At 42.6% G+C, this 13,650-nt stretch overlaps 1 protein-coding gene across 1 annotated transcript in view; it reads left to right on the top strand.

Annotated features, from left to right (window-relative positions):
- The first annotated feature begins 8,507 nt into the window (after positions 1-8,507).
- The window catches only part of AQR (aquarius intron-binding spliceosomal factor), a 112,035-nt gene continuing 106,892 nt past the window's right edge, over positions 8,508-13,650 (top strand). The window contains exon 1 of the mRNA XM_054450651.2: positions 8,508-8,784. Within this exon, the coding sequence (XP_054306626.1) occupies positions 8,710-8,784 (75 nt within the window). The 5' untranslated portion in view covers positions 8,508-8,709. The remainder of the gene's footprint in view (positions 8,785-13,650) is intronic.

Raw genomic sequence — 13,650 nt, 5'->3', positions numbered from 1 at the left:
CAGTTTGGCCTTTTTTTTCGGGGGGGGGGGGGAATTACAAAATATTGGAGCCAAGGTACTGATTGTCGGATACTTTTGTAGGTCCACTCCAGTCTACCTTCTACACCAAATTTACATGGATATTTGATCATTTACCCTCTTGTTCATGTTACATTTCCATGCTGTTCCCTTCTGTGGAAAAAAAAAATCCTTTGACAGCTCCCTGTCACCTACAAAAGAATATGTTAACTCCATTGTGTGTTGTATGATCTACCTATTTATCTGTTTATCCTCCTTTTTGGCCTTTCTCTTCAGATTTGTACTAAAGAAATACAGAATTAGCCGGGCACAGTGGCTCAAGCCTGTAATCACAGCACTTTGGGAGGCCGAGGTGGGAGGATTGCTTGAAGCCAGGAGTTTGAGACAGTCAACAAAGCAAGACCCCTGTCTCTAAAAAAAAAATTTTTTTTAAGCCAGGTGAGGTGGTGGCACACACCTGTGGTCTCAGCTGCTCTCAGAACACAGAGGCGGGAGGATCGCTTGAGCCCATGAATTGGAAGTTGAAGTGAGCTATGATCATGTCCCTGCACTCCAGCCTTCCACGCCTGGGTGACAGAGCAAGATCATCTCTTTAAAAAAAATTACATAGAATTGGTTTCTCCAATACATACTAGTATTGTTATTCTTTTTGCTTTCCATCGTGTCTATCTTGTGTCAACTTAAATTAGAAACAGACTCACAATCTGTTCAAAGAAATTTAGCTGAGTCAAGTTTCATTCCTTTTCCTTTTTTTCATGATTATGGGGGAAAACAAAAGTGCTTAAAACTGACTTGCAGAGAACACGGATTTCAATGTACATGTTATATAAGACAACCAATTAGAATTATATTTTTAGGATGCAGCAACAGTCTTTGAAATCTTTTACAAGAATCTTTGTTAGAAATAACATTTGCCAAGTACTGTTTTATGATGCAGAATGGTGTCTGTTTTTTTGAAGCTACAGGGAAGGAACATTTAATCCCTAACTTGTTGAGATTTCTCCTTATTGCCAGTTAGAAGGGCTTAGAATTTATGGGCTAATTCTATTAAGGGAATTCTATTAGCAGTAAGAGAAAAAAAAGGAAATGTAGCTGAAAAGTAATATAATGATGTTACATGAAATATAGAACATTAATATTTTGCATCTAAATTGGCAGTCTATTTGTTCTTTGAAGTTTGAACTTAAATACTACCTCCGGGAGCCTCTCTGATTTACCCAAGTTCTTCATCCCCTGTATTCCCCTTAATTTTTGTTTATAACTCTGTTGATCTTCCACTAGAAACTAGTGGTTTTCAAACTTTAGTGTGAATTGGGCTTGTTAAAAGCATAGATTGCTGGGCTGCAAGCTCAGAGTTCCTGATTCAGTGTCTTTTAGGACACCAAAATTTGCATTTAGTGACTAAGGTTAGCTGTTGTGAGACTATACTCTGAGATCCACTGAACTACATGCTTGTGGAAAGCAACAATGAATCTATATCATTTATAGTGAAGGCTTAATACTGTGGCAAACATTAGGTTCTCAAATATATGTTGAATGTATGAAGGAAGAAATTAATGAATGGAGCAATTATTACGAACCTTTTATGTTTTCCTTAAATCCACAATTTCACTTAGATCCTTTCAGAGGATGAATTTGCCTTCTACTGTGTTGTGATCAAAGCCTGTCCAACACGCCCTCTCTAAACTTGTCTTCACTCAAAACTTTATCTTTTTTCTGTTTCTCTTCGTCTGTCTCAGAATAATGTTCCTTCACCTTTCTGAAGCTAGCTTTTTTTCTTGCCCACTTCTGGGAACTTAATAGTCCCTTTTTCTGGTATCTAGTTTGTCTCTCTCCAATTGTTCTTTCCCCTCTGCCTAAAAACAATTTCATGTGTTCCCTATTCAGTAATGGTGCTTTTGGCCGCAAGTGACAGAATACCTGACTCAAACTGCTTTAGCAATAAGGATCTTAATTGGCTTACATGACTTGAAAGTCTAGTGAATAAATAAGCTTCAGAGTTGTTGAATCACATTGTTGAACTGATTGTGCGTGCTTCTGTCTGCTCTACCTTTCACAATGGCACGGCTATTTTCCTGTGGTTTTAGGATGCTTTGTAATCAATACCTCATGCTCCCTTCACAGGGGGTAGGGGATGGCAGATAGTGAGAGAGCTAGAAACTCACACAAGACCAAGGGACAACTTTCCCAAAAGCCTATAACAAAACTCTCCTCTCATCTGTCAGAATTGCTTCACAAAACACATTTTTGTTTGTTGTTTTGTTTTTTGTTTTTAAGATGGAGTCTCTGTTTCGCAGGCTGGAGTGCAGTGGTGCGATCTCGGCTCACTGCAACCTCTGCCACCCGGGTTCAAGCTATTCTCCTGCCTCAGCCTCCCTGAGTAGCTGGGATTACAGGTGCGTGTCAGCACACCCAGCTAATTTTTGTATTTTTAGTAGAGATGGGGTTTCATCATGTTGGCCAGGCTGGTCTTGAACTCCTGACCTCAAGTGATCCACCGGTCTCAGCCTTCTAAAGTGCTGGGATTACAGGTGTGAGCCACTGTGCCCGGCCCACATTTCTGGACCAATCACTGACAAGGATAACCTGGAACTGGGGCTGGAATTCACCTTCCTTTTAAGTACATGGTTTCCAGGGAGTGATATGGACTACTGGTCAAATTTGAAGTTGTGTTTAGAAAGAGAAATGAATGGATAAGCAATCTATGTTGTTCCCTGTACCTAGCTTAAAAAGGTGTGTTTGTGGGGACAAACAACTTTAGTTTTGTTATTCTGGATACTGTCACAATTGACTTTTTTTCTTTTATGGTAAGAACTATCGCAAATTTATCTTCCATCTACTTCCTTCATGGCCTTTTCACTCACTAACTTCTTAGCCCTTTATTATTGAATACATGTTTTCTTCACCATCCTTTGGGAGTTGCTCTCCCAGTGGCTATTGTAGTGGTCATTGTTGGTTGTAACCACATCTCCTTCTCCCTTCACTGTATATCAGCCAAGTAGTCAGGGTTAGACTGACCTAGTTGCAGCTCAGCCATGGGTCGTGATCAGTCTAAGGCTGTCAGAATACTCACATCTCCCTTGCCATGATGACTGTTCAGAAATAGGTAACCCAGGTGTAAGCCAGGGTAATTGGCTTGGGGGTGAGCACTGACCTAAGTTAATTCTATCAGAGCAAAACCATGTACTTACTTTAGTGATTCAGAAAGGATTAGTGGGTGTATAGAAGAAGCTCCCTCCATTTTGGTACAATGAGGGACACTCATCTGGTGATGAAATCAAAACGGAGGGAATGGGGTAGGGGGGCAAAGAAAAGAATCACAGAGCAATGGAGCTGGAAACCTGATTCAACTGCCTGAAGCCTAAGTTATCACCCCTATAGATTTTATTAACCCTATAGATTTTACTTCCTGTTAACCAATTTGGAAGTAGATTTTCTTACAACATATCCCAATTAATAATGGTCACCAATGGTCTCCTAATTGCCAAGCTCATGGTCTTTTTGAAATTCTTGTCCTTTCAGATTTCTTTGAAGCATTTGACACTAGTGACAATCTTGTCATTTGAAACCCTTCTTTCTTGACTCCCTGGTTCCTTTGCTTTCTGTCTACAAAACACATTGTAGAAAGCTTGTAAAGACAAAACCATAAAATATACATAATTTTAGAATGTCCAAAACCATCAGTCAGAAACTTAGCTAAGAGAAGTTGATAAGAAAAGTAGATAGAGATGAGAGCAAGGGGGAGGGGAGATACTATGATACTACGTTTTGTCGTAAATCTGCTAGGTATTATAAATTAGAACCATTTACGTGTTAGATCAGTAGAAAGCTACATGTGATCTGTAGCTTATTGGTTTAATTTTTTTGGAGATGGAGTCGCACTCTGTCACCCAGGCTAGGGTGCAGTGGTGCGATCTTGGCTCACTGCAATCTCTGCCTCCCAGGTTCAAGCGATTCTCGTGCCTCAGCCTCCCTAATAGCTGGGATTACAGGTGTGTGCCACCATGCCCAGCTAATTTTTGTATTTTTAGTAGAGACGGGGTTTCACCATGTTGGTCAGGCTGGTCTCGAACTTCTGACCTCAGGTGCGCCGTCCACCTTGATCTCCCAAAGTGCTGGGATTACAGGCGTGAGCCACCACACCCGGCCCCTAATATTCTCTTGGCCACAAAATCATGAGATACATTATGAATTTAATAAACATATAAATTGGAAAATAAACTTTATCATCACCTGGCTGTCTCCCTATTACCTCAGACTCTCTATATAAAGGAATAATTTTTCCTTTTAAAAACCTACTCTACCTTCTGACTTCTCTATTGTGCTTTATGGTTCCACTATTCTTTCAACTACTAAAGATTATTTCTCTTTTTCTGTCTTTTCAGTGTCTTCCACATTTATTCCTTCCTTTTCATTTTGACTGTCAGAACCCACATTTAGTCCTTTTTATTTTAGCTTTAGATTTGCAGTAGTCTCCTAGCTGATATTCCCATCCCCATAGTACCTGCACCAACCCATTTGACATACCACTCAGAAGTCATCTTCCAAAAATAGATTTACAATCAGTGGTTTCCCATTGTCTTCCACAATCGTTATTGTGGAAGAGAGCTTCCCCTCCCTAGCTTTCAAGGCTTTCAACACATCAAGCCTTATTGCTGACTCCTGACATAGCCCTGCATGACCTGCTTCGGTGGCTTTATCTGTGCTGTAACTATAGCATAGTATAGAAATACAGTCCCTGTGGTTTTTGCTAGTCAAAATGTTATATGTCAAGATTCATCATAAAAGCCATCAGAATCTTATTATTCCTGTTTTACAGACACTGTGTTTGTAAATAAAATGTCAATAGATATTATACATTCAAAATCTGTTACATTTAAAATTGTGATTATGCAAATTTTAATCGCTAGCACTCTAAACAAACTTTACACAATAACATATGGGGGAAAAGGACTTCACATTTAATCTCCATTCCTACAGGCTTTTGCTTTCACATTCATACTATTTTTGTTTTTATTGTTTTTTTGTTGTTGTTTTGAGATGGAGTTTCACTCTTGTTGCCCAGGCTGGAGTGCAATGGTGTAATCTCTGCTCACTGCAACCTCTGCCTTCTGGGTTCAAGTGATTCTGCTGCCTCAGCCTCCCGAGTAGCTGGGATTACAGGTGCACACCACCATGCCCAGCGAGTTTTTGTATTTTTAGTAGAGATGGGGTTTCACCATGTTGGCCAGGCTGGTCTTGAACTCTTGACCTCAAGATGATCCACCCGCCTCAGCCTCCCAAAGTGCTGGGATTACAGGCGTGAGCCACTGTGCCTGGCCCACACTGTTTATTTTTTTACTGTTTATTTTTTTATTTTTATTTTTATTTTTTTGAGATGGAGTCTTGCTCTGTTGCCCAGGCTGGAGTGCAGTGGCCCAGCCTCAGCTCACCGCAACCTCCGCCTCCCCGGTTCGAGCAATTCTCCTGCCTCAGACTTCTGAGCAGTTGGGACTACAGTTGCCCGCCACCACGCCCGGCTAATTTTTTGTATTTTTAGTAGAGACAGGGTTGTTAGCCAGGATGTTCTCAGTCTCCTGACCTCGTGATCTGCCTGCCTCAGCCTCCCAAAGTGCTGGGATTACAGGCGTGAGCCACTGCACCCGGCCTACACTGTTTATTTTTGAACATGTCATATATATTACAAAATTCTAAAGTTACAAAAGGGTATAAAATATGAAATAACTTTTCTCCCCTTCCTGTTGTTCCCTCCCCACAGTTCCTCCTTCTTGGAAACAACAGTGTTACCAGTTTCTTGCATGTGTTCATCCAGGGAGAGTTTAACTAGAGACATATGTTTAATTTATGTATGGATTTGGGAATGGTAGGGGTGTGCATTGAAACTCAGTAATAAGAAACCAAGTTATTCAATTTAAAAAAGGACAAAAAATATGAATAGAGGCTTCCCCAAAGAAGATATATGAATAGCAAATAAGCACATGAAGAGATGCTCAATTAGTCATTAGGGAAATGTAAATGAAAGTCACAACGCAATATATCACACACCTATTAAAATGACTAAAATTAGGGGCTGGGCGCCCCCGGTGGCTCACGCCTGTAATCCCAGCACTTTGGGAGGCCGAGGCGGGCGGATCACTTGAGGTCAGGAGTTCGAGACCAGCCTGGCCAACATGGTGAAAGCCCGTCTCTACTAAAAATACAAAAATTAGCCGGGTGTGGTGGCGTGCGCCTGTAATCCCAGCTACTCGGGAGGCTGAGACAGGAGAATTGCTTGAACTTGGGAGGTGGAGGTTGCAGTGTGCTGGGATTGGGCCACTGCACTCCAGCCTGGGAGACAGAGTGAGACTCCATCTCAAAATAAATATATAAATAAATAAATAAAGACTAAAATTAAAAGACTGTCCATATTCACATAGAGGGGACCAATGCACACTGGGGCCTTCCAGAGGGTTGGGTGGGTGGAGGGAGAGGATCAGAAAAAATAACTAATGTATACTGGGCTTAATACCTGAGTGATGAAATAATCTGTACAATGAACCCCTATGACACACCTTTACCTATGTAACAAACCTGCACATCCTGCACATGTACCTTTGAACTTAAAAATTAAAAAAAAAATTGTCCATATTAAGTGTTGGTGAGGTGGAGAACAAACTAGAATTATATGCTCTTGATGTGAATGTAAAATAGTACTACTTTAGAAAGATGGCAGTTTCTAAAAACTTAAACATACACTTGGCAGGTGCAATGGCTCATGCCTGTAATCCCAGCACTTTGGGAGGTCGAAGTGGGCAGATCACGAGCTTAGGAGTTCAAGACCAGCCTGACCAACATGGTGAAACCCCGTCTCTACTAAAAATACAAAAATTAGCCAGGTGTGGTGGCACATTGCCTGTAATCCCAGCTACTCAGGAGCCTGAGGCAGGAGAATCTCTTGATCCCAGGAGGCAGAGGTTGCAGTGAGCCGAGATCACGCCATTGCACTCCAGCCTGGGCGACAAGAGCAAGACTCCGTCTCAAAACAAACAACAAACACCTATCGTATAACCCAAATATTTCACTCCTAGGTATTTAAGAGCAAAGGAAGTATATGTCCACATGAAGACTTATACACAAATGCTCATAGCGGCTTTATTTGTAATAACTAAGAACTTGGAACAACTCAGATGTCTCTCAGCAGATGAATAGTTTATCAAACTGTGGTATATCAGTAAAATGGAACGAATGTTAAGCAATAAAAGGAATGAACTACTGATACATGCAACAACATGAATCCATCTCAAAATCATTTCGTTGAGTGAAAGAAGGCATGTACTGTATTATTTCATTTATATAAAATTCCATGAAAAGCAAACTATAGTGACAGAAAGCAGATCAGTGGTTGCCTGAAAAGTGGGTGGAAATAGTGAAAGGCACAGATTGCAAAAGTGCACGAGGAAACTTTTAGAGGCTTTGATATGCTCATTATCATGATTTTGGCAATAGTTTCACAAATGTACGTTCGTGTCAAAACGCATCGAATTTTACAACCTAAATGTGTGGGTTATTGTATGTCAATTATTTTTATTATTATTTTATTTTTATTTTTTGAGACGAGTCTCGCTCTGTCACCAAGCTGGAGTGCAATGGCGCAATCTCGGCTCACTGCAACCTTGGCCTCCCTGCTTCAAGCGATTCTCTTGAATCTGAGTAGCTGGAACTACAGGCGCGCGCCACCACGCCTGGCTAATTTTTTTGTTTTTTAGTAGAGACGGGGTCTCACCATGTTAGCCAGGCTGGTCTCGAACCCCTGACCTCAGGCAATCGGCCAGCTTCAGCCTCCCAAAATGCTGGGATTACAGGCGTGAGCCACCGCGCCTGGCTGGGTTATTGTATGTTAATTTTTACTTCCATAAAACTGTTAAGGCCGGTAATCCCAGCACTTCGGGAGGCCGAGGCAGGCGGATTACCTAAAAGTCGGGGAGTTCGAGACCAGCCTGACCAACACGGAGAAACCCTGTCTCTACTAAAAATACAAAAATTAGCTGTGCATGGTGGCGCATGCCTGTAATCCCAGCAACACGGGAGGCTGAGGCAGGAGAATCGCTTGAACCCGGGAGGCAGAGGTTGCTGTGAGCCGAGATTGCACCATTGCACTCCAGCCTGGGCAACAAGAGCAAAACTCCGTCTCAAAAAAAACAAAACTAAACTAAAACACTGTTAAGGGCAGTTAAAACCCAGCCCATATTCCCAGGCTGTTTTTTTTTGTTTGTTTTGTTTTGTTTTTTCTTTAGGGTTGAAAAAAAACTAAATCCCCATTCACCGCACACGGCACTCTTCACTAACCACGAGAAACCCCACCCAACACCATCCACCGGGTCCCTCCCTTGTCATCCTAATCCCGCCAGCGAGGTGTCTTCTCTCTGCCGCCCGCTAGAGAGCGCGTACAGAGGAGGTCAAAACTTTTGGCTCGCTAGCTCAGCCCCAACGCCTGCATGAACTTCCGGCTACACGCCATTCCGCTTCCCGGGGAACGCTTGGGCTGTTGTACGGGTTCCCTACGGGACTCTGAAGACTGAGGATATCCGGCCCAGAGCGTTTGTGCGGCGCGGAGTTAAGCGCCCCGGCAGTAACTTAGGGGAAGTGGACCAGGGTTGCCGCTGCCTAGAGCGGTCCTTTCGTTTCCACTGGAGTGGAGGGGAGAGTGCTGCCATGGCAGCCGCTGCGCAGCCCAAGAAGATCGTAGCCCCTACGGTGTCCCAGATTAATGCCGAGTTCGTGACCCAGGTGAGCTCGGGCGAGTCTGGTGTGTGTGAGTGGGTATGGACGTCGTGGCCCCGAGGTCTGGTGGTGGGTTTTTTTTTCAGGATTTAGGAGCACGGAGGAGGCATTCGTTTGTTAATTGATTCACACACGTCTTTTTACTGAGTATCAGCACCGTGCCGGCCACTATGCTAGGTGCTGCGCATACCGTTGGTGAAAGAAGCTGCCCTGCCTTGAGGAGCTCATGGTCCAAGGAAGACAGACACATGAAAACTACTGTATGAGTTTTGCTGTGTTGGAGTTTGTCTCAGGAGCAATGGATTCAGAGAGGAGGGAACACCCCAATCTATCTGAGACTGGCAAGTAGGCTTCGCAGCAGAGTGATGCTGGACTGCCTCTTCAAGTAGGAGTAGGCTTTTTCCTGGTCCTTAGAGTGTCCTGAGTTTTTGAGCAGTGATGAGAAACTGACAAGACACCTCCAAATAGACCCATCTAAAAAGAGAGTAATTCTGTAGTTTGAGAGCGTTCATTTAGAATCTGTTTACTATCTTGCATTGTGAGCCACAGTTGGCTTTGGATAGGGAACCACAGTCCTGTGGTTGTCAGCATCATTCCTCATTCTTATTATTTGCGAATTGCGTAAGAGTGTTAAGTAGTTCAATGTAGAAGTTATCATGCCCACCTGCTTCTTTATTCTTTATTCCTTGTCTCAACAGATTTGCCAGGGCAGAAGCCTAGGGAGTGATTTTGAATCCTCCCTTTCCCTTAGTCCCTACATTTCTACATTCTAAATATCTTTTGAATCTATCTGGTGTTCTACATCTCTGTCACCCTAAGCCTGGTTGCCATTGTTTTCTGCCTGGACCAAGGTATCATAATCTGTTATATTGTCCTTCCTCTTGCTCTCCTCTAGCCCATTCTTCATGTTGCTTTCCGAGTGATTTCATACAAGTGCAAATCTCATCATATCACTTGCCTTCTTAAAATCTCTTCCTTCCGGCCGGGCACAGTGGCTTACGCCTGTAATCCCAGCACTTTGGGAGGCCGAGGTGGGCCGATCACGAGGTCAGGAGATCCAGACCATCCTGGCTAACAAGGTGAAACCCCGTCTCTACTAAAAAAAAAAAAAAAATTAGCCGGGCATAGTGGCGGGTGCCTGTGGTCCCAGCTACTCGGGAGGCTGAGGCAGGGGAATGGCGTGAACCCGGGAGGCGGAGCCTGCAGTGAGCAGAGATCGCGCCACTGCACTCCAGCCTGGGCAGCAGTGCGAGACTCCGTCTCAAAAAAAAAAAAAATATATCTTCCTTCGTTTCCTTCCTTTTCTTCTTTCAAGATAGGGTCTCACTATGTTGACCGGGCTCAAGTGATCCTTCCACCTCAGCCTCCCTTGTAGCTGGGACCACAGGGACTACACTAAGGCTGGCTGTCCTTAAAATCTTCAGCTGGGTGCGATGGCTCATGCCTGTAATTCCAGCACTTTGGGAGTCCGTGGCAGGTCGATCACCTGAGGTTGGGAGTTCAAGACCAGCCTGACCAACATGGAGAAACCCTGTCTCTACTAAAAATACAAAAGTCGGCAGGCTTGGTGGCACATGCCTGTAATCCCAGCTATTTGGGAGGCTGAGGCAGGAGAATTGCTTGAACCCGGGAGGCGGAGGTTGCAATGAGCCAAGATCGCACCATTGCACTCCAGCCTGGGCAACAAGAGCAAAACTCCGTCTAAAAACAAAACAAAAGAAAACAAAAAAAATCTTTAAAGAATTCTAATTACCCTTAGGTTAATGGCTGAAATCGTTCATAGTGTTGTGTGATTTGACCTGTGCTTATATCTTCAGTTTCCTCTTTTTCCTTTTCCTTTCTAACTCTGTGCCTTAGCTGTACAGAACTTCATTTATTTGAATGTGCCATGCTATCTTTCATCTCCTGGCCTTTCAACATTGTGTCCTCTGCTAGGAATCCTCATTTTTTTTCTCCCCACCTTCCTTTATTCATTCTCATCCTTCTACACTACTTTAGAGAGGCTTTTCTGACAACTTAAACGAGATTAGAGGTCTCTTTCCCCATATACCTGCATTTTTGCAGGAGTCATTTATTAGTTTACTTCTGTCATGGAACTCACATTTTAGAGGGAAGAACCAGATGAACAGTATAGTTTCATACACTGATAAATGCTATGAAGAAAATGAAACAGGGCTGTGACAGACCGGTTTGAGGTATATGAAAGACAGTCAGGAAAGTCCTCTCTGAGGTGACATTTGAGCTAACACCTGAATGCAAAGAAGGAGCCAGTTTTGAGAAGAGCAAGGAAATAGCAAGTACACACACTTTAAGGTGTGAATGTAAAGAAGGCCAGGGTGGGCCGGGTGCAGTGGCTTGTGGCTTGCAGTGGGATTACGCCTGTAATCCCAGCACTTTGGGAGGCCGAGGTGGACGGATCACCTGAGGTCGGGAGTTCGAGACCAGCCTGGCCAACATGGAGAAACCCTGTCTCTACTAAAAATACAAACTTAGCCAGACGTGGTGGTGCATGCCTGTAATCCCGGCTACTCAGGAGGCTGAGGCAGGAGAATCACTTGAACCCAGGAGGCAGAGGTTGCAGTGAGCTGAGATCACGCCATTGTACTTCAGCCTGGGCAACAAGAGCGAAACTCCATCTCAAAAAAAAAAAAAAAAAAAAAAAAAAGGCCAGGGTGACCTTGAAGGCAAAGATTACCTTTCTTTGCACTCTAGAAGAGCCTAAACCGTATCTGGCAAATATTGGACATTAATGTTTGTTCCCATGGCCCAAGATTGCTGAGAACCTTCCTTTCTCGCACTACATCTTAACGATCTGGCATATCTGTTCATTAATTCACTTATGTATTCATTTGACAAATACTCATGACATAGTGTGTGCCTAGTACAATACCAGGTGCTGGGAGTACATGGGGTATAAAACAGACATGTTCTCACAATCTAACACACAGTCTGTGGAAGGAGACTTTAGGAGACTTAAAGAACTCACTGTAGTTTAATGTGAGAAATGCCAGATTGGGGTATGAGGGAAGTGCTTTGAGAAAAGAGCATGAAATGATTACTTTGTTGAAGGAAAGAATGTCCAAGAATTTTCTCATTGAGAAAGTATCATTTGAGTTGGACTTTGAAATGTAGAGAGGAAAGTGGGGGAATTGGTTTTTTAGGTAGAGGGGATATCTTGGGCTTAGGTGTTTTCTTCTTTTTTCTTTTTAATTTAATTTCTGAGCGTCTGGCATACCTAGCCAGAAAAGGTACTTTTTAAATTATTTATTGAATGAATGAGATCAAGAGGTTAAAATTTAGTTTTAAGGAGTTTAGAGATCTGAACTTTGTGACCTCACTTTTTTATACCATTATATTTTTATTTCGTTTTTTGTCTTTCGGTAAGGTTTACTTTAAACAGTTTATACTGTCATAGCTGTACTAAGTCGAGAATGGAAAGTCTTTATTTTACATGAGACTAGAGAGTTTGAGGGAGGGCAGTGTGTGTATACTGCAAGATTGTGGTATTTGAGACATTACACGTTAGACCCCAAGGGAAAGGAGAAACTCAGAGAAGAGACGTGATAGTTGCTTAATAAATGTTCGCTAATCTTTAATCAAGTACAGATGTACAGTAAGCAGTTTACATCGGAAGATAGGATATACATTTTTATTTGTAATTTCCTGAGTCCATCATAACAGGTTAGACTCAATTCTCTCAATGGTATGATGTAAGAAGAAGATGGCTGAATTTATGATGCCCATAGGGAGCAGAATGAGGAAATGAGGACACCACAGAATAACGGGGTGAGGTGAAGATTTTCTATTGAGTTGGAGAGTGGTAATTTGGGAAGGTGTTATTTATTTATTTATTTATTTTATTATTATTATACTTTAAGTTTTAGGGTACATGTGCACAATGTGCAGGTTAGTTACATATGTATACATGTGCCATGCTGGTGTGCTGCACCCATTAACTCGTCATTTAGCATTAGGTATATCTCCTAATGCTATCCCTCCCCCCTCCCCCCTTATTTATTTATTTTTGAGACAGAGTCTTGCTCTGTCACCCAGGCTGGAGTGCAGTGGCTCGGTGTCGGCTCACTGCAGTCTCCACCTCCCAGGTTCAAGCGATTCTCCTGCCTCAGCTTCCTGAGTAGCTGGGATTATAGGTTCACACCACCACACCTGGCTAATTTTTGTGTTTTTAGTAGAGATGGGATTTCACCATTTTGGCCAGGCTGGTCTTGAACTGCTGACCTCAGGTGATCTGCCTGCCTCGGCCTCCGAAAGTGCTAAGATTACAGGCATGAGCCACCACGCCTGGCCAGAAGGTGTCATTTAAGTAGGAAGTTACTGTAATATTTTTAGAGGCTAGTCCTCAGGGCCAGTGTCCTAACTGCCTGGGAGGCTCTTTAAGTGTGTTGTATGTGTTCATCACTGAGCTGTAAAAGCAAAGAAAACACGTCCCATCTCCTAAGTATTCCAATTAAGTGAGAAGGAAAGATGGATAAGCAATCAAATATTTATAATATAGAAAGGTAAGATTACAAAGAGTTATATGCAAAATGAAGAGAAGGAGAAAGCAATTGTCACCATCAGGTAGTGTTGAGGACAGCCTCACAGAAGTAACATTTCAGATTTTGCTTCATTTGTCCATCCATTCATCCATCAGACTTTATTAGTGCCTCTGATATGCCAGACACTGCAGAGTAGTCACCTTTTTATAAATATATTGAGTCTTTGTGCTTGCCAGTTTTCTATTTTTAAAGAGATTATAATTGGGTTTTAAAACAAAACCCTATGAATAAGACTATGCTGTTTCTTTAAATATGTAGAGAGAGTTATATATTTGTTTAAATTTCACAATTTATAGGTCAAGCCTAATCTGCT

Source organism: Pongo pygmaeus, chromosome 16 (genome assembly GCF_028885625.2).
Source record: "Pongo pygmaeus isolate AG05252 chromosome 16, NHGRI_mPonPyg2-v2.0_pri, whole genome shotgun sequence".
In the NCBI taxonomy this organism is placed as follows: domain Eukaryota; kingdom Metazoa; phylum Chordata; class Mammalia; order Primates; family Hominidae; genus Pongo; species Pongo pygmaeus.
This window is presented reverse-complemented; position numbering and strand designations above follow the sequence as displayed.